Source organism: Clavelina lepadiformis, chromosome 2 (genome assembly GCF_947623445.1).
Source record: "Clavelina lepadiformis chromosome 2, kaClaLepa1.1, whole genome shotgun sequence".
In the NCBI taxonomy this organism is placed as follows: domain Eukaryota; kingdom Metazoa; phylum Chordata; class Ascidiacea; order Aplousobranchia; family Clavelinidae; genus Clavelina; species Clavelina lepadiformis.
Genome location: NC_135241.1, coordinates 24,511,937 through 24,534,583, shown reverse-complemented (window position 1 = coordinate 24,534,583; position 22,647 = coordinate 24,511,937). Strand labels below are relative to the sequence as shown.

General features: G+C 38.0%; 4 protein-coding genes across 8 annotated transcripts; 2 read left to right on the top strand and 2 right to left on the bottom strand.

Annotated features, from left to right (window-relative positions):
- The first annotated feature begins 1,664 nt into the window (after positions 1 to 1,664).
- LOC143445023 (mitochondrial carnitine/acylcarnitine carrier protein-like) lies at positions 1,665 to 3,543 on the top strand. The gene is made up of 8 exons (XM_076943815.1): positions 1,665 to 1,824; positions 1,933 to 2,025; positions 2,120 to 2,256; positions 2,330 to 2,538; positions 2,598 to 2,670; positions 2,775 to 2,884; positions 2,963 to 3,084; positions 3,239 to 3,543. Exons 1-8 carry the CDS (start codon positions 1,726 to 1,728, stop codon positions 3,299 to 3,301), a joined length of 906 nt encoding a protein of 301 aa, XP_076799930.1. The 5' UTR covers positions 1,665 to 1,725; the 3' UTR covers positions 3,302 to 3,543.
- Positions 3,544 to 3,568: 25 nt separating this feature from the next.
- LOC143445024 (uncharacterized) lies at positions 3,569 to 5,513 on the bottom strand. 2 transcript variants are annotated; one of them, XM_076943816.1, is made up of 6 exons: positions 5,371 to 5,513; positions 4,794 to 4,941; positions 4,443 to 4,660; positions 4,242 to 4,381; positions 3,990 to 4,144; positions 3,569 to 3,921 (listed from the first exon to the last, which is right to left on the bottom strand). In XM_076943816.1, the coding sequence occupies exons 2-6, from the start codon at positions 4,817 to 4,819 to the stop codon at positions 3,657 to 3,659; spliced, it is 804 nt and encodes a 267-aa protein (XP_076799931.1). In that variant the 5' UTR covers positions 4,820 to 4,941; positions 5,371 to 5,513; the 3' UTR covers positions 3,569 to 3,656. The 2 variants fall into 2 exon arrangements, with proteins under 2 accessions (XP_076799931.1, XP_076799932.1); XM_076943817.1 differs by having other exon boundaries at positions 5,375 to 5,512.
- A 2,820-nt stretch (positions 5,514 to 8,333) lies between these two features.
- On the top strand, positions 8,334 to 12,879 carry LOC143445335 (heterogeneous nuclear ribonucleoprotein H2-like). 2 transcript variants are annotated; one of them, XM_076944368.1, is made up of 10 exons: positions 8,334 to 8,530; positions 8,728 to 8,846; positions 9,205 to 9,354; positions 10,152 to 10,290; positions 10,757 to 10,929; positions 11,268 to 11,386; positions 11,775 to 11,939; positions 12,031 to 12,166; positions 12,234 to 12,326; positions 12,563 to 12,879. In XM_076944368.1, the coding sequence occupies exons 1-10, from the start codon at positions 8,406 to 8,408 to the stop codon at positions 12,622 to 12,624; spliced, it is 1,281 nt and encodes a 426-aa protein (XP_076800483.1). In that variant the 5' UTR covers positions 8,334 to 8,405; the 3' UTR covers positions 12,625 to 12,879. The 2 variants fall into 2 exon arrangements, with proteins under 2 accessions (XP_076800483.1, XP_076800482.1); XM_076944367.1 differs by having other exon boundaries at positions 11,772 to 11,939.
- Positions 12,880 to 14,918: 2,039 nt separating this feature from the next.
- Positions 14,919 to 22,110, bottom strand: LOC143445333 (claudin-4-like). Of its 3 annotated transcripts, none has more exons than XM_076944364.1 (4): positions 21,815 to 22,110; positions 17,308 to 17,472; positions 16,379 to 16,512; positions 14,919 to 15,731 (listed from the first exon to the last, which is right to left on the bottom strand). In XM_076944364.1, exons 1-4 carry the CDS (start codon positions 22,038 to 22,040, stop codon positions 15,588 to 15,590), a joined length of 669 nt encoding a protein of 222 aa, XP_076800479.1. In that variant the 5' UTR covers positions 22,041 to 22,110; the 3' UTR covers positions 14,919 to 15,587. The 3 variants fall into 3 exon arrangements, with proteins under 3 accessions (XP_076800479.1, XP_076800480.1, XP_076800481.1); XM_076944365.1 differs by lacking the exon at positions 16,379 to 16,512 and adding an exon at positions 16,200 to 16,330; XM_076944366.1 differs by lacking the exons at positions 17,308 to 17,472; positions 21,815 to 22,110 and adding exons at positions 17,678 to 17,836; positions 18,691 to 21,165.
- Positions 22,111 to 22,647: the final 537 nt, after the last annotated feature.

The following is a 22,647-nucleotide window of genomic DNA, read 5'->3' as shown; positions in this document are numbered from 1 at the left end:
TAGTTGTTTCGTTGTTTGTTTGGTGGCCCAGTCTAATTTGTGGAAATTATTATCTTAACTACTAATAATATGTTTGCAACCACCTGGGTCAGCACAATTTTTCGTCCCCCACATTGAAGGCGAAAAATAAAATGAATGAAAAAAAGTATTTTGTGGGTTTGGTGGCCATGCTAACCTACCGTCTTATAGCACATTTCTATTATTGCTATCTTGCATGTTTACAACCCTTGGGCTTTGCCACTTTTTCCTGCTCATGAATTGTTAGTGAGCATAGGTTCAACGGTTAGCATCGTAACTTTCTCTCCGCACAGTTAATGACGAAAAATAAACAGTACAACCAATGTTCCCTCTAATTTTTCACGAGTCTGAGCAAACACCTTAACTCCCTGAGCGGTCCCTTGGACAGTTGGACCACTGTGAGCAACATCAGACGTGCCACATGCGCACTGTGGCCATTATTATGCGCTTATTTTATTTTCAATTCAGGTTGGATTTTTTTCTTGCGCGTAGCACAGATTTTCTGTGCGCGGAGACCGTGTCAGCAGTGCACATTTGTGCACGCGCGCAGCTTAGAGGGAACATTGAGTACAACGGTTTAAGCTAGGAATAAGACTAAAAACAACTTTCAAGCAAAAAAGAGCGATTGTGTTGTCATCGTCATTGTATCATTATATTGACTTTAAAACAGAATTTTTTAACAATTAATTTTGATGGTTAGCATCGTAAATTTTGCTCCTCACAATTAATGGCAAAAAATAAACTAATACAATACTATACTCGCACATTAAATTGGACTCGTCTACTTTCACAATAAACACATGTGCACTCATGTATGACCTTATGTGTATAAGAATGCATAATTGGTACCTATATATTAAGCTATGTGGTCAGAAGTTGCTATATTTGTATACATCTACTGTATATATACCATGTAGTCAATTGGGGAATATTGTATGTGTTCTTGAAAACCTGAATATGTCAAATAGGTTTAGTGAATTATATACTTTTTAAATGGCTACCACTATTTTATTGGAAAATAAACAGTTAAAAGTAATTTTTGACAATTTCTTGTTAACCTAACTTAAATGTTACAAACCGGTAACCTAAATCTACCTTCTAATCTAACTCCAATAAAATCTTAAATAGCTGAAATCAACTTTGTGCATACCCATTCTCCTAACCTAACCGCCTATCTTCAACAACAGGCTGTGTGACCCTCATATAGTGAAATAGTCACTTTGTTTCTAAATACATGGACCTTAGTTATTGATTTGTTAACATACTTGCACATTTCTATAATTTGGTGTCTAGTGTAGAAGTGCTCGTCCACACAACTAATGCATTTGTGCAATCTAATGCATTTGTGCATTAGACCCTGCTACCCAAGTTGTGACGCCATTCAATTGTGCTTCTGCAGAGTTACATTTTTGTTGGTAATTATTAAGATATCAAAGTAGAAAGTTTTCTTATTGCGCATGAATATAAACTCCACATGAGTGCAAATTTTAGAAACTGTGATACAGGCTATGTAACATATTTATCATATATGCGATTTGTAATTACATGTATATATCATCACTACCACCCTAAATATTGCAAAGAGAAATCTTACCATGTCGCACTCATTTTAAAGCAATTCATATAAAATCAGTTTTTGTTTCCAGCAGTTGTTCTTTCTTCAGAGTAGTGCTTACAGTTTATTGACATTTGCACTAATTGACAATAATGGGTGATAACAAAAGCAGTATTTGGAAGGACTTCATTGCTGGTGGTTTTGGTGGAATATGTGCTGTGGTCAGTGGACATCCACTGGACACAATAAAGGTGCATTGTTAAAATAACATGGACCCCGAATCCTTTTTAAATGTGTTATTGTAAAAAAAGCGTTAATAAATTCTAATCGACTTATTCACTGGAATATTCACATTTCAGGTTCGTCTTCAAACTATGCCAACACCTGCTCCAGGTCAAGCACCATTGTTTACAGGAACATGGGACTGTTTTACAAAAACTATAAAACATGAGGTCAGAAATTTGTATTTTCCACAAATTATTTGTAGCAACTTTTCTTATAGCAAGTTATTTGAGTCTCAGCAAACTCTGCTTGCTGCTACTTCAGGGTTTCCGTGGATTATACAAAGGAATGGCTGCACCAGTCACTGGGGTATCCCCGATATTTGCACTAAGCTTTTTCGGATTTGCAGTCGGAAAAGACATGGTTGGATGGGCGAAAGGAAATTCTGGGAAGCAGTTGTCGTACGTCGTTACTGGTCAATTGTTAAACTTACCAGTACTTCGGAATTTTAAAAATCAAACTTAATTTTCTTAGATTAGTCGAACTTTTTGCCGCCGGCGGTTTCTCGGGAATTCTCACAACCGTTATCATGGCGCCTGGGGAAAGAATCAAATGTTTGCTTCAGATACAGAAGAGTGCAGGGGAGAAGAAGTATAACGGACCAGTTGATTGCGCAAAGAAGCTCTACGCAGAGGGAGGGATTCGAAGCATATACAGGGGAACAATCCTGACACTTTGCAGAGGTGAGAAAACAAAATCTTTGTCATGTTTGATTTTGTTTTAAAATAAAAATCTTTTCTAGATATCCCAGCTAGTGGAATGTATTTTGCTGGTTACGAAGGAATTAAAAGAGCTCTTACTCCACCTGGGCAAGAGTAAGAGCTTGTTTAGAGCAGATTTCTCTCACAGATTTGTCTAAAAATAGCCATTTTTGATATAAGTTATTGCAAGCGCTAATCAAATATAATAATTTTTTTAGTCCATCCAAGTTGAGCATTGGGAGTGTTTTATTTGCTGGGGGCATGGCTGGAATATTCAACTGGGTCATCGCAATCGCCCCGGATGTCTTAAAATCGAGATTGCAAACAGGTTAAAGTACATTTTATTATAACATCATCGTAACTACAAATGTTCGCGTCATGCATTGTTATTTCTTCAATATAACAGCACCAGAAGGAACCTACAGGGGCTCGAGGGATGTGCTTGCCGACGTGATGCGAACAGATGGCATCAGGGGCATGTATAAAGGAATCGTTCCTGTCATGCTCAGAGCTTTCCCGGCTAATGCAGTGAGTAAAGTTATAGCAAGAGTGTTTCAATGAGGCCATTAATGACAATTTATTCATGTTTAGTGAATCACGTCAAGTTATTTGTAGTTTGATGTCTGTATTTACATGGAAACTTCCTTGCGATGATGCCTGAAAACATTGTTTGTTTTTGCAGTGTTGCTTCCTTGGATATGAAGCTGCTATCAAGGGTTTGAATTACATCAGTCCTCCTTCATGAAGATTGAAAATAGTTTATAAATAGATAATTTAATTTTTGGTATTAATTAATACCTCGTTTATAGGAAATTTATATGCAATGAAAACTAGCATGCCCAGTCACCATGTAACATACTGCGCTTATGCTTTGCCGGAAATATGATACTTCCTATTTTACATTGCAGGAAAGGGCAATGTTGGCTTGTTAGTTGTTACTAAGAGTTTTTATGTTGGAATAAAACAATAAATATTTCAGAACACAGACATTTCCAATTTTGCATCCATCAGAAAAAGGTCAATGATTTTATTAAAAAATTTATCAAGAAAAGGGCTTGAGTCGGCAGTAATGTCTTTGATTCAAAACGAATATGCGGAGGTTAAATAATGTAAGCGTCCTCATCATCTTCAAGATCTTTGGCAGGAGGGTTTTCGCCCTTTGCAGCTTCCTCATCCGGAAGTGAACTTTCCCAAAGATTGCTCATGTCAAAGTCATCGATAAATTCTGCTGAGTCATCCTTTTGGTCTGAGAAAAGGGTAAGTCCCTGTTTTGAAACTTGCTCATATATTTCTTCCATGGTGGGTGTGTTCTTGGTCAAATCATCGAATTTTGGACCCAGAAGCCAGAGTTTCTCAAGCTGGTATCTAGCACAGAGTTGTGGTGTCAGCAAATTGTTTCAATTTTTATTCAATTCAAATCGATAAATTTTTACTTTTCTCGAACATCCTCGAGCATAAAATGAACGACGGAATTTCCGAAATCGATGCACTGCCAGTCGTTGCATGAACCTTTGCCTTCGATGAGAGTGAATGGGTCAGAAGGTTGTTTCATTTGTTTGTAAAATCGATTCAGAGATTCAGCCATATGCTGGAAGACAGGAATAGATAAACGAACTAAATTACTTCTAATTTGTTGAGACACGATCACCATTGAAGACAAGGAATTGTAAAAAAGATATTCATACCACGAGATGTCTCGTAGAATTTGCAGTGACCAAAACGAAATATTTGACATAGTTTATGGTTTCTGCCAGTTCTATAACAACAATATCACGACCATTCTCATCAACTATGTGCCGGTGAATCTCATCCAGTGACAAGATACCTGCGAGTAATTTCGATCAATAACTTTATCCCTGTACAAGCCTGTAAGAATTTGAACAAACCTTCTTTGAAGCGGGAATTGTTTAATTGCTTGTCTGAATGTGCTTCGGTTTTTTCATCAATTTCACTTGTCAGTTTTGGATGAGCTGTGCTTACCGTTCTGAAGAAAAAATCGAAATTCCTTTTGTGAATTCCTGGATAACGTGTGACACCAGGAGTAGATTTATGACACAAATTCAATGAAGTGCCTGAACACAATCTTCTGTGTGGCAACAACGATCTGCAAGATTAAAGCACACGTTAATTGCGAAATGACAGTAAATATGTGTGAAAACAATGTGTATTCAAGATTTCTACGAAGCTTTTATGATGTCAAATCTTGGGACATTTGACTTTAACCTTTTTTCTCTTACCTGATCAAATGAAAACTTCTACGCATCTTCCTTTACTTCAAGATTCGATGGATCAAACTGGTCAATTGTGTCAATCACAAGAGCCAACAATTCAAATAATGAGTTTACAGACACGCGCAGTATACGAGCTTCAGTAGCTTGCCACTCTCTGCAAAAAATATTTCACTTTTCTTCCCGCCATGAATGAATCAAAATTCTTATTAAAAAACATGCTATATACATGAGTGCGTCATTTTATATTTGTGCATTAATTTGATCCCTTTGGACTTAAATTTGCATTCCCACAAGAAAACCTGAATGGGAGAGAACGACAGATGAGATAACAGAAAAACTCCGATAATTTGCGGTAGCATATGTAATGTTTAATAAGCAAGTAAGTCTATTGTCTTAAAAAAACGATTAGTTAATAATAGAAACTTGTATAAACATGGGACACCATCACACTAAACTACAAACCCAATTGAATGCTGATCTTTTATAAAAACACATCATACTTTTTAAGACGAAAAAACAACGATTGTTAAGCTTTTCATTCTCATACACTTGAATTAAAACGTGAAACTTTATGACAACTTACACACATAGAATATTGCCGCGGAGGCTAAAATTTCGAGTGATTCCCGATTTTCTGGGTTCTTTATCCACTTTTAAAGATTTGTAAGCGATTGTTGCTTGTCTTTCTGTTAAAAAAGGAATTTCCACAGAAAATTTCCAGTCGTTGTTGGCCATAGACAAATTTTACTTGAGAAGCTCTAACAATTTACTGTTAGACGAAAAATGTTATTTCTGCACTAGGAAGTAGTAAGCCAGCTAAAACGCAAATTTACCCTAAAACGACATTTTTTCAAACAAACTCATAAATTCACCGGATTGCTGTACAGTACGGGTCACTCTATTTTCCATGCGTGTGTAGGAATGTTTGCATAAGACTATGTGCTCATGTGCGGTACAGTCGTACACAATTACCTCGTCATACCGGCGCACGCATAAAATAGAAGAACCCCTGCGGCTATCCCTATCCCCGCACAGTAAACAAGGCCAACGGTGGAAAAAGTTGCACAAGAATAACTAGAATCAACCTAGCGCACAGAATTTTTAGCGGCAAAATGAACAACTTCCGTCCCACCTAAAACAAGGTCCTTGGCTTGGGTACTTGTTGTTTGCCGATGAAATGACTCAAGTTAGCCTCAGTCGTCTTGTGAATCAGAAAAAGCTCAACAGTACGTATATACGTAACGTAATGTCATCTTGTTGGCCCTAAATATCTTGGTGACCGAGGTAAGATTGAATCGCAGCTTTTGATTGGACTCAGGAATAAAGTCAACTCAGCAACCGTTCAGTTCATTCCCCGATTACTTATCATAAAATCGTTTAACTTATATGTCTTTGTATTTTATAGAAACCGATTACATTATCTATAGTCCTAATTAATAAAATTGCGGAAATTAAATCTTTCTTGATGTTTGGATTCGGAGGGAATGTATAAACGAGTAGACAGGCAGCTTAGAAGAAAAGACCTTTCATTAAATGTGTACAGGAAATGGTGCAAGAATTCAAATACATTCAAGTCTCTGGAGTAGATTTCAGTAGCTCGGTTTTCGTAGTTTTGCTAATTACATCACACTTTTCGCTATTTTTATTTTTTGATCGAGTGCAACCTGCATATACAAACGCTCAAGCCTGCTGGTGAAGATTTTAGTTAAAGAAAAAGGGAAGCCGAATGTAATTGATTCTCATGCCTACCTGCAGTCTCATGGGTGCCCAACCACAATTTCGTGCTCTCGGTGGGCGTTAATCGACTATTTCTCGGACAACTATTATTTAATGTATGGCTTAGAGGCCGCGCTAACCATTATTAGTTGTTGCCATTTGGTTACATTTGGTGTGATAATCTTTATTCTCGGACTGAGGAGAGTCTTACCACGACTTAAAACGCTGTGATGATTTTTCATTGCTAAAGCTGAAGTTACCGAGCTGGGCTTTTTGCAAGTGCGGATCGTAACAGAATTTTTATTTGTTTTTTTTATTTTTCGTTTAAGACTGTTCACCAGGAGTGGTATTATGAACTTTTGCTTGTTTGCAGTGGGGTTTTGCTCGCTAAAATTATATTTCTACCGAAACTGTAACAAGTCGATTAACCACAAGGAGAAATGGTATTTCGATGGAATCTCGCGGTACTTGCTTTTGCTTAAGGCTTAAGCAGTCGCGGTACTCCACTACTCGCGGACCCCGTGTAAGATCCTACCGTGTTTTATCACATTTGCAAAGAAATCATTTCAAGTCTTATGGTTTTCAATGCAAGAAAAAGCGCAAGTTGGTGCACTGAAAAGAAATAAAGAACGCGGTACAGTGAATCACTAATGTTTGTTTCCACGGTTTTTTAAAAACTTTTTTTTGTATGAAAACTTGAATTTTTGTGATTTAATTGCTTAATCTTTATCTACTTTAGATTTATCTTTATAAGCTTTATAGCTTTATAAAGCTCTTCGGCGATCAGGGACTGGTACAGCTTTAACGGTTTTTACCGTGATCAATTACGACAGGGACGGCGTCGTATGAATTTAAACGTGATAAACCAGAATAAACAATAAATTATGCCGTTAAGCATAGGCCTACAGATTATGAAAAAGCTAGCCTGTAAACAAAGTTTGGGTTAACAAAATACACCAGGATAGTATGGCCAACAGCTTATAGAGAACATGCCTAGGCCTAATACAGAGTGATGGGTGATAGTAAAGTACCGTTATATGGCTGTTTACGACAAGAAATCATTCGTACGAAGACGAAAACTTTGGCGTGATGTCTTGCGTTAAAGCCTCAAAGGTTTGTTTATTTATTGAAAATAAGCATAGGGATAATAAAGTTTGTTGTGCTTCTTGATAAATCTCATGCGTGCAGGTGCTTATATATATGGCCAAACTAGCACCGAGTCTACACCACTCAGCAGTGTATAACACTCAAAAGCTCTTAAAACCCAAAGAGTACATGTTATTCGTGGTTAGCAGGCGATCCCTATCACACTGCATTGTTTTAGGTGAAAATGTTTTTTCATCGATTTCAACCATGGCCCGAATGTTCCGGACGACTGTTTATTTACCACTTATTGAATTATCTAGTAGTAGTCATTACTGGGCATACATTACAGCAAATATTCGTAACTGGGCCACTTACTAGCCACTGTTCAGTTATAGCTCGTGTATATAGAGGAAGCCCTGTACCGTTTACTTAAGGTGAAATGATTTAAGACAGGCAGTTTAAAAACAAGAGAGTAGTTAAGTGTTTTCATGATTCACATTTTTATGTGTGGGCAATTGAAAAATGTTCACTTTCTCAAACTGCAGATAGATCCCTTAAAAAAGTTCTGTTATCCCACACAATGTTTGCATAAAAATTGTCAAGATTGCAGAATCATCTCTTGCAATATTAGCAGTGCTGGTCTGCATTTTTGTAATCTTTTGTTTAAACCATGCAAACTATAAACCTTCCTGTTGGACCATTTGTTTAACCTGTACAAAGCTAATGCTCAATCTTTTTAGCCTAGTTTTATCATTGCTGGCCTGGTACCAAGCTAGATTGATTATTCTCATTATAAAAGTGATAATAAATTAAACCATGAATAGAAGCTCCGACAACAGGTTTGTGGTCAGGCTTCGGGGTCTCCCCTATTCCGCAACCGACGACCAAATCATGGAATTCCTCTGCTGTGAGGTGGTTGGGTGTGCAGATGGGATAAGGAGGTGGGTTATTTGGTTGAGACGGTTTTTGTCGCTATGAAAACATGATCATTGCATTAAGCTGCCGATTGTAACCAGTCATATTTATGCAATATACTTTAAATGTTTGTTGTTATAAATGATCCACAATACTATGCTGTTGTTGTGTATTGTCCTTGCTAACTTACTACTGTAAATGAGTGTTGTTTAAATTTTTCTAGAACTTTCACAAAAGAAGGTCGACCAAGTGGCGAAGCTTACGTTGAAGTGACTTGTCAAGAAGATGCCAACGCTTGTCTCGATAAAGATCATTGTTCAATGGGAAAGCGCTACATTGAAGGTAGGAATAACAGCCCACTGCGCTCAAATAGAAACATGTTCTTTTTGTGCCGTAATCAGCTTCGCACAGTTCGCAGTGATATAGAAACAATATGATACGATCTAAACTAAGCTAAGCTTTAAACTAAGCATTTTCTAAACATAACATTAACATAACAACAATAACATTTATAAAATTGTTGAAGTATATTGTCCCGTTATAGTCACTGTTGTTGCCCACAGTTGATTATTGCTGAACTTCTGTTACATATCTTGGTTATACGTCTGATTATTTGTTGTTACTGCTGATGCTCATGTGAATATGAACTGAAAATACTTGACATAGTATCAAATAATGACGTCTTCTAAATTTTTCTCAGTGTTTTCGTCGAGTGTTAACGAAATGGAATATGTGTTGAACCGAAGCGGGGATGGCCAGTATGAAACCAGTCATGTAGGAGGGTTCATTATTCGCATGAGGGGACTTCCCTATCAGTGCACAAAAGAAGAAATAGCTCAATTCTTTTCAGGTTGGTGTTAGGTTGCAAACTTACAATCTTATCTGCTTACATAAAATCAGTGCAATTCCAGTGTGTTCTTGAGATAAGCTGTTGATTTTGGTGAAACAAAGCTACTTGTTTAATAATAATAGGGCTTTGTTTAATCTAATTCACTGTGTTACAAAATTAGTAACACTGGTTCCTGGTAGAAATATAACAAAATGATTTGACCTAAGCTTGTGGATTGTTGTGTCGTAATCACTAATTCTTTGTTTAAATGTCGCTAATTGGGTGGTGGTCATCGTGCGTCTCTCATCTCTGGTGGACAAAATTTCAACCAAAGTAAACAGGAAACTCAAATTAATGTTTAAATCTGATTTTGTTTTGTGGACAGCCGTAGATAGTTATCGACCATAATGTACAGTGGACTGGAAGTTCTATTTTCAGGGGGTTTATGTGTCTATGGTGAAAAGAGTCGTTGAAGCTTGTTCCTGTTTATTGTTTAAGGTCTTCAGAGCTAAACATGTTCTGCTTTTCAGGGGTATTTTATCAGGGTTGGGTTCCGGTGGTGGGCTGGGGAGTCAGCTCGTGTTGAATTGAACATTGATTTTGGGCAATGTGCTTTACCACTGCTCTTATTGCAGTGAATAAAAACTAAAAAAATTAAGCATTTGACACCTTGGAATTGTTTTTTGAACACTTCTGAATTAAGTGGTCCAATTTGTAAATGAATTTTAACAACAGCATTGTTTTTTATTAACTGAATTGTAAAGTTGGTTGTGAAATAGCAAAGGGCAGTGGCCATAGTCAATGTTCAACTGTTGAAGGTATGGAGATTATTCCTAATGGTATCGTTTTACCTCTTGATGATAACGGGAGAAGCACGGGGGAGGCGTACGTTGAGTTTTCAACGCAGCATTGTGCGGAGGGGGCTCTCGCAAAACACAAGCAGAAGATCGGGCACAGGTTGGTTGGGGGGTGGGCCATGCGGGCCGTTAAGCTGGGAGGTTTGTGCTTGAAATAATGCACTTGGCTTATTTTTAGCTGGGTAGATAGAACGTAGCCTGTTTGGATGATGCTAACTCTCATAAAATTCTTTGTAATATCTTTTATTGGAAACTTTTAATATCTGTATAATGATATTTGTAATGACTCAACTTTTGTAATTATGAAGCAAACAGGTCGTATTTGTCTATCTATCTAAAGAAGTGATGTGTATTTGTGGATTAGTTGTATCAATATGGGAAACCTTACTCTAACAGTGGCTGGTATTGGCTTAAGTTTATGGAGAAATAATGTTAGCAACATGAAGTTTAGTGCTATGGGGAACTGGGAGATCTGTGTTATGCAGACTGTTGTTCATGAAGTAGACACGTGTGAGCTTTAAAGTCACTTTTTGGCAATTAGACTTACACTCGATCTATAATTTCAGATACATTGAAATATTCAAAAGTAACCGACGTGAATTAAACCAAGCTTTGGGTGAATACGATCGCTCGTTTGGACGAGGAGGACGTCCAAGTCCTTATGATCGCCCTCGAATGGCAAGAGGCATTAGGGGCGGACGATTTGGTGCCCGGGGAGGAAGGATGGGATATGGTGGGGGTAAGTCTACATTGTGTCTTTACATGTGCACTTCTGCCAGAAGTTATGTTAAGTTAAGTTATGCGTTTCTGACATAACACTTACTGACTCTTTATGAATTTTTTATGACTTGTTGCAAGAAGATTGTCAAGAAGGTAAAGGTCAAGTTAAGCTATTTTCAGTGAATTTTTGCATCAAGTCCAACAGAAATACTTAGCGTTAGTTACTACTACTACTAGTTATGTTACTAAACATTTGAATTTTGTGTCGTATCACTCATTGAATTCAAGTTATCATTAATGTGAACTCCACGACTTTATCACCATCATATGGTCTACTTATGACGTTATTTGCTGTAGGAGGCGGTTACGGAGGCGGTGATTACTATGAAGACGATTATGAGGAGGAAGATTACTCATGGAATGATCCCGGTTACGGAACAGCAAGATACCGAGGTCGAGGCAGAGGAGGAATGAAGGTGAGGAGCTCATTAACATCCGGACTTAATTGATAAATAATCCCAAGATTTATGTATTTATTTTGGCACGAAGTTAGTGCTTCGTTATTTTCTTTGCATGCTTGTGGTACATTCCAAATCACACGCAGATTAAGAAGGAGTTCAACTATTTGTATAAACATCGACATTGAAATCGGATTAATGTTTCTGTGGTCACAACAATTAGTATCATATGTATGTCAAGTGGGAGTTCAACTGGTCGTTTACAATGTGATTATTTTCTCCAACCGTTCTCTTCTTGATTTTTTTCATTTTGTTGTTTTTCTCTCTGAACGTCATGCAAGCAGCACAGGACAAAGGGAACTTAATTTACGACAAATCTTTTCAACACTTCTTTATATCTTAGCAGTCTTATGGAGGTGGTGGAAGAAACTATGGCGGTGATTACAACGACCACTACGATGAGTACGCGGAGGACGAAGAATATTACGAGGATCACGGAGGATTGGGATCCCAGTATGTCATCCACCTTCGTGGTTTGCCATTCAAAGCGAGTGATGACGACATAAGCAATGTGAGTGGATCACCTCTGGTATATCGTCGCCTATTTTGTCGTGTGTTCGAAACAGCTATAAAATCGTGATCACAGTATCAATATCTTCCAGTTTTTCTCACCGATAGTCCCGGTGCGCATCCACCGCGAATACGGGCGCGACGGAAGAGTCTCGGGGGAAGCGGACGTGGAGTTTGCGTCCCACCAAGATGCGCAGGCCGCCATGCAGAAGGACGGAGCAACTATGAGTAAGTATCAAAGATCATCTCGCTCTGTATCAATCAGTAGCGAGAACTAATCACCCGGATGTTGCAGCCCACCGCTACATCGAACTCTTCATGCGAGGACCCGGCAACGGTGGTGGAGCACCGCCCAGGAATATGCGAGGAGGAGGAGGAGGACGCAGACGTGAGTTCACGCTTCTCTGTGTTGGATTTGTCTATCACTGTTGTAATTTGGTTGTTATTCTATTTCCAAAAGATGAAGAAGTATCATAATTCATAACAAGTGAACATGCAATTTTACCAATGAATATGCTTTGCCAATATAACTGTAGTAACCACACTTCGTAACCTACAGTTCTTGGCTCTACAAGTCATCGCTTATTTCACCTTCAGCAACTTAATTCTATAAACATTCACCAGGTGGCGGTAGAGGTCGAGGCGGGGGTCGCGGTTACATGGGAATAAAACAAGAGAGATACTGACGTCATAATTGACCGCGATGGGAAGAACTGCTGGATACCAGTCGATTATTGTTTGCGCTGTTATTAGCTTGGACATGTTTATAAAGTTTTGCCACATCTTTACCGGAATGACTTCTGCAGCTGCCAATGCGTCCGTTCAAGCTTCGATGCCGCACCTTGCAGAGAACGTCTTTCTGTTAACACAACTTTTATAAACTAGCTGCATTATCTTGTAAACGTCTTGAAATAAAACGCCTTCATGCGTCACAAAGCCAATTATTGCGTTGAACGGGACAGTTGTCGCTCTAAGTCACGTGGCTGCAATATTTTTTACGTTTTTCATTGTGATCATTTTTACGTCACAGTTTCTGTGCCATGACGATTAGCATACGGATTATGACGTCACAAAAGCCAAGCGAATATTCGTCATTGGCGCGTTATTTGACGCATCGAGTTGAGTGATTATAAAACGGAGATTTCCTCTTGATCGGTCAGTTTAAGTCGAAATTGACTCCGAGCTTTTGAGGAAGATTCGGAGGTTGAGATGCGACAGGATAGCGATTCTCTTTACCATAGCAACGTCCACGCGATCATCGCGCGCGTCCACAACCTCGCCACCACGGTGAGGAGGAGGAGTGAGTCTCTCCAGCGAGATGTTCTGGCGATCCGTGGAAGACTTGATACCGCGGCGGAACGTTTGGAATCTGCTAGGAGGCAGGGAGAGGAAATTGATGCAGAACTCGCGCAGTTGAGGAGGAATATGGACGCTCTTAGGCGAAGGAGAAGACTCCCAGAAGTCAGCTCCGAGTAGGAGGCTGGAATTATCTTCAGATGCCGTTTGAAATCCTCCGGCTGATGGCAAGCTTCCATTCTTTCATCTTGGGAGAGGATTTTCGTTGAAGTATTTTAAAAGAAATGATGCTCATTTGTTTATGCTGAATAATTGAATAAATACATGGTTTAAATTTTGTTTAAAAAACATAAACCACACAATGCATTGTTTGCGCCGTATTATGTCTTGTGTGGACCAATATTTAAGGAAAACAATTTCTTAGCTTTTGGCTCCATCGTCATAACATGTTGATCAAGAACTGACCGTGACAGCTTCTTGCTAAATTCAGACAAATTTCTGCTTCATTTAGCATTGATATCACCACTTTTCTTACAAGCTTCATGCTTTTGATGCAAATAAAGAACTGCTTGTGACATCACAATTGATAGTATTTTGCAGAACAGGAAACAGTTGTAAATTACAGCGGTTGTCGTATGTTCACATCACCAAGCTTAAATTACGTCTTATTGACTTAAGCCAGACATGTGCAACCAGTGGCCCGCGGGCCGCAGTGTGGCCCGCCAGGTTGTTCCAAGCGGCCCGCGTGGTGCTCAGCAAAATGTTAGAAGTTCATACTAGCCATCACTATTTGATGCAGTTTACATCAAAGCAATGGAAATTTTCGTGTCGTGGACTACATTAAATCTATTTCTTAACTATATAAACTGCATAGGAAAGTCGTTTTATGATACTAATTTTTTCTGAAAAAATCATGTGGCCCGCGTTGTCATTCAAAATTTTGTATTTGGCCCTCCAGTGAAAAAGGTTGAACGTGCCTGACTTAAGCGAATGTAAGACAAGACAAATTAAACGGATTTGTTTTTGCCTGTTCCGTCATAATTACATTTTCCGGTTGTCACTAGAACGCTTGTCCACATTGGTGGTTCGTCATACTGTACAGGCCGATGCGATTGCACTGGACTCCACGCTGCTCAGCACCAAAACAAAAATAACAATTTTACTTACATTTTACGCGAATCACAAAGTTTTTTTCTCAGTTTGTTCTCGAAAGAGAATGTTTTGGTGAAAATACGTCACGAAATAGAGTTTTGATTGGAGCTGATTAACAAAAAGTTTATATTTGGTTTACGTTGTTATTATTATTTTTAAATTAAGTTATTGTATTTAAAATCGGCAAAGGGCCCACCATCAGTGCGCGGGATAATTTATCCTCTCCATCGTTGCTTAGCCTACTCTATGTAGGCCTACGGTGCTGCAGTTATTATAGTTTGGCAGATTTCCGCACGATCGTTTGATACAAGGATGTGATAATTATATTGGTGGTTGCCATGCATTGTTCTGTAATAATAATATGAACATCGTGGATTAGAGCGCGTGTTTTGTAACGAAAAATCCATTAACTTATTCTTTATAGTGTTATCTGTTTAATCTTTTTCAAATTCAAATCGTTCCATGTCATGATAATAACCTTGTCAATGACGTCATATAAAAGTAAAGGGTCAATGTGAGTTCACGTTCGCAGTCATTTTACAAATACTGGTTTTATTTACAAGTCTTTTAGCATGTCTACGATCAAAAAGAAAGTCCAAGTGGGCGTCAGGTTAGTTACAAGTAAGTCAACTTACAGTAACTTGGACCTAAACAAACAATTGCCAAATCAAATTAAACAAATTAATCTTCCAAACGCCACAAAATTCACAGCAAATTCGCTTTAAAATTACAAGATGCGCAAAACTCATCCGAGTCCAATAATTCTGGCTCGGCAACAGTTTGTCAGTTATTTAAAACTCGCAATCGGTTTGAAACATTACCTCTAAGCTTATTGTTTTCAAGACAAGCGTTTTGTATCAAACTATGTACGTAATAATTGGTAAAAATTTTCGTTATTGTGACTATAAATACAAAACAAACATTTTGACTTGTGAAACATTTGAATTGATTAAATACATTATACATTGAAACAAAACCAATACTAAGCCACTTACTTTTTTCAGCTGAACAAATTCTTTAAAACAAACTAAGATGAAGCTGAATACGATTTTAAGAATTAAATTTGTACAATGAGACAGAACATAGAAAAAGAAACAATTTCGGTAGTTGATAAAACTCAGCTAAGCGCTGGATTTGGGTTTCTTTCAGCACAAACTGTTTCCAGAAAATGTTTGAATTTATTTAAGCTCTTTCCGCCTCTTCACACGTACTCAGTGTTGCGGGCAGCAGGCTTGCCAGCTGCTGGTGGCTTGTAGTTGTACTTGTAACCTCCCATGTCGTCAGAATCATCCGAGCCGCCACACGTGCAACATGCCATGAGGGCGCCAGCGATTAAAGCCACACCCTGTCGATAGAAGCATTATATCATAAAGCTTGATTTCTGAATCTCGTTTTGCTTGATAAGATATCTATGTTGCTGTGTCAATACATCGAATTCAAGCGCTAAGAAGCAAATCGTAGAAAACAAAAAACATCTCAAGGATTCTTTCCATGAAGTACAGGTTTAATTTGATTGGATTTCTGCTTTTTTGATGGTCAGGGAAACACTGATGTGTAACTTTCATCATATAGCCTACTCTTTATACGAGACTTTTCGTTAAGCAACAATTGTTTGTAAATATATTTACGGAAGCTTGATTAAAAGCAACCGTCATCCGCTGACTATTATGACATTTGTTTTGTTAATAAGTCTCCTTTGTGTCGTAAGACGTCCACATAAGCATGCAAAAATTAAACAGTGTTGATGATAAAACAAAAGGTAACGCCACGTCACACGAATTGAAAGCCAGAGATTGGACAACCCTTGACTTACGCCAGACACCCAGCCTATGTATAAGGCCGAACCGAACTCATACACATATGGCGAGTTGGTAGCCTGCTGCTGCTGAAACTCACGAACAACATCAGAAGCGTACCACGATACTGAGGCAATGGTCAACACTCCTGTCAAAGAAAATCATAATAGGTGATTATTACATCATAATGCCTTACCGATGAAACCCAGCCGACGTATAAAGCAGCTCCAAACTCGTATTGGAAGGTGGTGGATTCGAGCCCGTTTTTTAGCCAAAAATCGCGCACTACGTCGACAGCGTACCACGTGACCGAGGCAAAACAAAGCGTTCCTGCGTGCAAGTAGAAAATTATCATCACACTGATTGGCAACGCAGCACACAGCTCACAAATTATAGCTGCATCAATTACCATTTGGTAGAAGGTTACTATCATAAAACAAAGTAAATTATTTAGTGTCTTAGATCGTTATCCAACATGTGAATACTTTAGAAGAAAACACGTTCAATTGTAAACTCGTTAAAACATGACTGCGTCTGCAGAAATTAAAAGCTGAAGCGATTGACGAGATTTCTGATAACACATGCACATTAAAATGAAGACAATCAATTACAAGTTTCATCACACAAGTTGAACAGAACAATTAAAACAGTCTGGTAGGAATGACATGATTTTAAGACAGCTTCAAATAGTCATTGTCTCGCAAGAACCGCAATCTTGACAATTATATCTTCGTTATCAGCTTAAAACCAGCATGAGTGGATGCCATGATGCAATAATCACATAATATTGCGCAATAAAAGTTTTCGAAATTAATTGAAAAATTACATTAAAATGTAATGATAGAATTAAAATGGAACAACCATTAATAACAACAGATTAAATAAGATGAACAAACAGGCTGAGATTTGCCTCAGTCGTGACCAAGTCACTTCAAAATGATGCGACGTCATGAATAGTTTACGTCATTTTGTATTTGCAATGAGTATGACAGATGAAAATGGTTCTTCCGATTCTTGGCTGGAGCAAATTTGTTTCCAATCACCGTTAGATGTCAGTGTAGCGTTTAATTCAACTTAATAACCAATACGTTTTACGTCATAGCCTTTATTACGTCACGGTTCTACCTCCAAACAGCATTAAAAAACCGCCTCCCCGTCCGGTCCAAACTTTTGACTTTCTGGAATTTTCCATGACCCTTATACAGTGGAGGCCCAGGGCACCGGCGATGAGACCGAACACGGCACAGATTGTGGCGAGACACATCATGATTCGCTGACCGGTCAGACCCGCTGTTTGTTCAATTGTCCATTGTGACGCAGCAAAAAAGAACAAAGAAAACCGCAATTAATTGTCTGATTTAGCCCGGTTTTATTTTGCGCCGTTTTTGGCGCAAAAGTTCATTTCTTCCTTTTGCTGGTCGTCTTCGTATCCATGGCAACCTAAAACCTGCAAAAAAAAGGGGGGGGCGACGACGTCCAGCGATGAGGGGGGTACCTGCTAGCAACAGCATGAGCCCGGCAATGCGCAAGGTGAGAACCTTCTTCTTTTCATTGAGGGTGTTGTTGCACGGGAGACCGATGATGGACGTGATCGTTCCAAGCAGTGAGAGGATACCGGCCAAGCACATCATGGTACGAAGGCCCTGGATCGCAGCTGGGAAATTGAGAAAAGAAAACGGTTGAAAGCTATTTTTGAAACAGAATGCAAGTTCCTACCCGCGTAAAATTCCGAATTGACGTCAGAAATATTATTCATACTATGACGTCACTGACTATGGCAAGCATGTCGCGAACGTCGTTGTCATATTCATCCGCGGTGGAAAGATGTTCCCAATCAAACGCGGTTACTGAAACCTGCCGCCCACCATTTATTCAAGTGGAATAACGTTACGAGAAGGCCTCCGATTGGTTGGTTGTGTCACGTTATCAAGCGTTTAAAGTGGAAATGAGGAAACGCGTTAAACCTCTCCCGCCATAGAAATCCTATTAATTATTAACTCGAGGTCGGATTGTAGCTGAGAGAAAGGTCGAAAATATCTCGTATGGGCGCAGATTTTGCGTAAACATTATTTCCTCTGCTCATCTGTTCAAGCTATTGAACAAAAAGCTCGACTTGGTGGAACATTAAATGGCGATTTAAGCCACAGAAACCACAAAGCACACCATTAAGCCCCGGTATTCCATTTCTAACTCAGAAATGAATGTTAAAACACCGACGACCTTCTAGAAAAGTCTTAATTTGCTAAAAATAAAATGGTTACAGTCATTTAGTTGGTTACGTCATTTTATTTTTGTCAGACTGGCCTGGTTTTCGTCAGAGAAGGGGTCAGGAGACATTACTGTGGGAGCGGGAAGATTTACTAGAGACATCGGACTGTTCTGGACCACGACTTTCAATTAAATTCATAATCATATTCATTTTAGTTAAAAGTTTAAAGTTTTCGAAATAAACTACACAACAACAAAAAAGCGATCAGATGAAACAAAAAGCACAAAATTCTGTCTCACCTTGTAGTCCGATGATGGCGACGTCATACATGTCACAGTTGTACTGTCCGGGCTGAGGGGATGTACATCTCAGCCAGAGACCTTCGGCCGAGTAGACCTGAATAAAGTTCGACTGGGACGACTGGACACTATTCCTCTTCCACTCAGGGAACGCGGTTGTGAAGATGATGCCTGTCACCGCCAGGAAGGAGAGAAAGCATCCCACGTAAGCTATTCCACCTGACGCCATTGTTCGCTCTTTCACTTTTCAAACTTTTAGAGACTTCTTTTTAATTGTGATGAAAGCACCTAAGATTATTCTGTTAAAATTTTTAAGTCAATGTTTTTTTCCTTTTCGGTGGAATATTCTCCAATAAACTAATATTTCACGTCGCTCTTTGACGAAAAGTTATGACAGCGGACATTGAAATAACCTTTCAAACGCAATATTTCCAATCTCGAAAGTCGGTCCCTGAAGCAACATCGCTTAAATCTCAAAGTTTTTGTTCCTGTGAACTTCCTACGTCGCCGCTCAGCCTACCATCGTCCGCCCCACGTTCGACATTGATAAGAAAATTAAGCTGTCTATTGGTTGAAGTAACCCAGATGTAGTCTTACAGCATTTCGTTAGAAGCGCTTGTACAAAACAACGACTTGCTGTCAACAGCAACAACTATATCGAGACGTGCGCAAATTTGTCGGCACTTTTCATTTAACAGCGAACGAAATATCCGAGTCAGTGATTTTATGATTTGAAAGGATTTCCTAAATTTCAATTTTTCTTGAAAGGTTTTTGTGCTCGGGAATAAAAGAAATTTTTTCTCAAAAAATGGAGAACAAACGTATCACCCACATCGGTAAATAGACCTAATTGTATCCTGGACGCAAAAGCAAACAAAAGTCGCCCAGAAAAAACCAGCCATGGCGCAATTTTTAAAAGAATATGAAGTAATGTCAACATTGTCGACCCACGCAAAAAATATTCTGCAGGTTTTTACATAATGGCCCCACGTAGGCAAACGCGTGACGTAATAGTTCAAATATGACAAAATAATACGAATCATTATTCGCAGATATTGGTCCTAAGATTGAGACGTTTTCGCATATCTAAAAAATCAAAGCTTCTACAACTGTATAATGATTAGTAAATTATGCCGAAAACTTCAACTATCGAAGATTTACGTTTCTTGGTTCAGTTAAAAGTATGACGTCACATACAGCGATCAGTTTTTCAACCGTCGCTAAGCAACGGCCTGATTGATTTATCTTCGAAAACGAACGAAAGGAAAGAACAAATAGGAAAGATTCTTAGATAACCGCTTTAAATGTCGTTTATTGCCCGCTCTGATGACTGAATAACGACTGGCTTGATTTACACAAAGATCAAACAACCATTATCGACATGTTCTTGGACGATTATTCTAGATTCTAGAACATTGCTGGAATGACTTCTCATTGATGACGCGTTAATGATGATTATTCTTATGCAGAGTATGACGTCATCATTCCGACTGACCTAAAGTCCCATGACCTATACCCATTCTCACAATGCCAGCACTTAACAATGCTTACTTTGTGACGGTATAATAGCTTGTAATAAAAAGTGCTAGTACCACCAACACCTACATACATAGGTCTCCTATGACCTTATAAGGAAAAGCAAATGAACATCGTAACAGATTTTAGGGTGTTTTGAAACGGCGACATTGTGCGCTGAGTTTCTCCATACTAATGTATGACATCACAATCATACCATGTTTTTTCACTTCATTCTGTTTTCGAACTTAGATGTGTGTATCATCAACAAGCACCTGCCAGTGAGCAACTGACTGCAAGTGCTAAACAATAAAGAAGCTCAAATTAACTCAAGAAACTTAACGTGTGTGTGCGGGGAAATATTTTTACGACTACAATCTGACGTGAGAGCAAGCTCGATGGCGCCGAATAAGAAACAAATTTCACCAAAGTTGCAAATTAACCAAGTAGCTCACACAATCTCCGTTGGGAAATTGACAATAACTTTGACCAAACAATTGCTCTTCTGAGAAACAACTGAACTAGTGCTGAGCCTATTTGAAAGCTTATATTGTTATTAAAGCTACGTCCAGCCTTTGCACTGAGTTGCTACAAATCATGGAAACATACAGGAACTTGTTGGTTTTGAAATTTGAATTTTGTTTTTTTTAAGTCAAAGAAAGTAATGCCAAGAAAATAAACTATCCAATAACTGTTGAAAATTATTGCTCAGAAATAAATGTTGAGAACAACATCAATTGTTGTAAAATGCAATTTGTTTGATCGTTTAGTTGCCTTGATCAAACCGTTCTAACAAGCAGAAGAAATAAAAGCGGAAAATTGCTAGATGGACTCTAGTATTGTTAAATAATATTTACTAAATTTATACTGTAGACTTTAGTTATGTAATTACAATTTATACCGCAATCAATACCACATACAATATTTTACTAAAATAAAATAATGGATTCTTAAAAATAAAAATAAAAATAAAACTAATTCAAGTTAATATATGTGCAACAAATCAATTTAAGGTAAGTATAAATAATGTATATTATGAATACAATTTAGGCATAATTATACTACTATTTTATTTTAATAAATATTTAAATTATTAAGACTGTAAACAAAACTTAAAATTTAAATCAAACGAAAAAAGAAACGAACTTCTTAAAAATAGATTTGGTTAGAAATATGTTTATAATATTTGATATGAGTAAAGTGTATTGTACCGTACGATATGAAAAGATTAAATTAATTCTGTAGACTTTAGTTATGTAATTACAATTTATACCACATACAATATTTTAATAAAATAAAATAATGGATTATAATATTTTATTTTATAAATAATTAAATTATTAAAATTAAAGACCAAATTTAAAATTTAAATCAAACGAAAATATAAACGAAATTCTTAAAAATAGGTTTGGTTAGAAAAATGTTAATAATATTTAACATGAATTACAGTAAGTGTATTGTACTGTACGATATGAAAAGATTTCAAAAAAGGCGTAAAATCAACCAGCAAGTAATCATGCAATATCATCAAACATCTCAGACAGAAACTCAATAAACTAACTAATGCAGAATTAACTAACAAATTTTGAAAGCCTAGAAGTGTACTCACTCTGTATTCCGAGAATGGACGTGTCATAGGTGTCACATTGGAAGGTTCCGGGAACAGGACTTGTACAACGGACCCACAACCCCTCGTAGGAATGGACCCCGTACATGTTGGATTGCGAGGCTACTTGGGAATTCTGTTTCCAGCTTTTCGAAGCCAACGTGTAGAGGATTCCAACCGTAGCAACAAATCCGAGGAAAAAACCGACATTAGGACACATGTTCGCCATTTTTGTTGGATTTTCTTCTTGTAAAAATGATATATTAATAAAAGTTCTCTAAACTGCAGAAAAAAGTTGTGTTTTAAAAATAAATCCCGGCTACGTATTTCAGCCTATGTACACAAGAAATATCTTTAGCCTCATAATTAGAAAAATCTAACCTAAAATATGGGAATCTGTCAGCTTTCTAAAGGTTATTTCAAAATTTTATGCTTTGAAATTATTTTTAAGCCTAAACGTGGATTGCGCTTTTTTCACAACCTTCAAGACAAAAGAGCACTTTAGAAGGAAGATCAAAAGTTTCTCAACCTTCGTTGCCAGCATTGCTGATGCGTGTTGGAGGCTTGGACCACACCTTAAACTGAACTCAGCTTTGGTCCCATCTTGCACTACACAGATGTCTTCTGCGATTACTTCAGTTTCAATTCAACTGAAGCACAGAATAAAATACTTTTATGCTTTGAACACGATATCATTTAAGCTCTCTTACAGCATCGGACCGATACTTCCTCTTTCAGATACTTCCAAATCACTCCACTAAATAAGTTGTAACAATATCAATCTCTTGCGTTATTGGTCGGCCCTTGTTCGCGACAAACAGGTTGGAGCGGTTTTA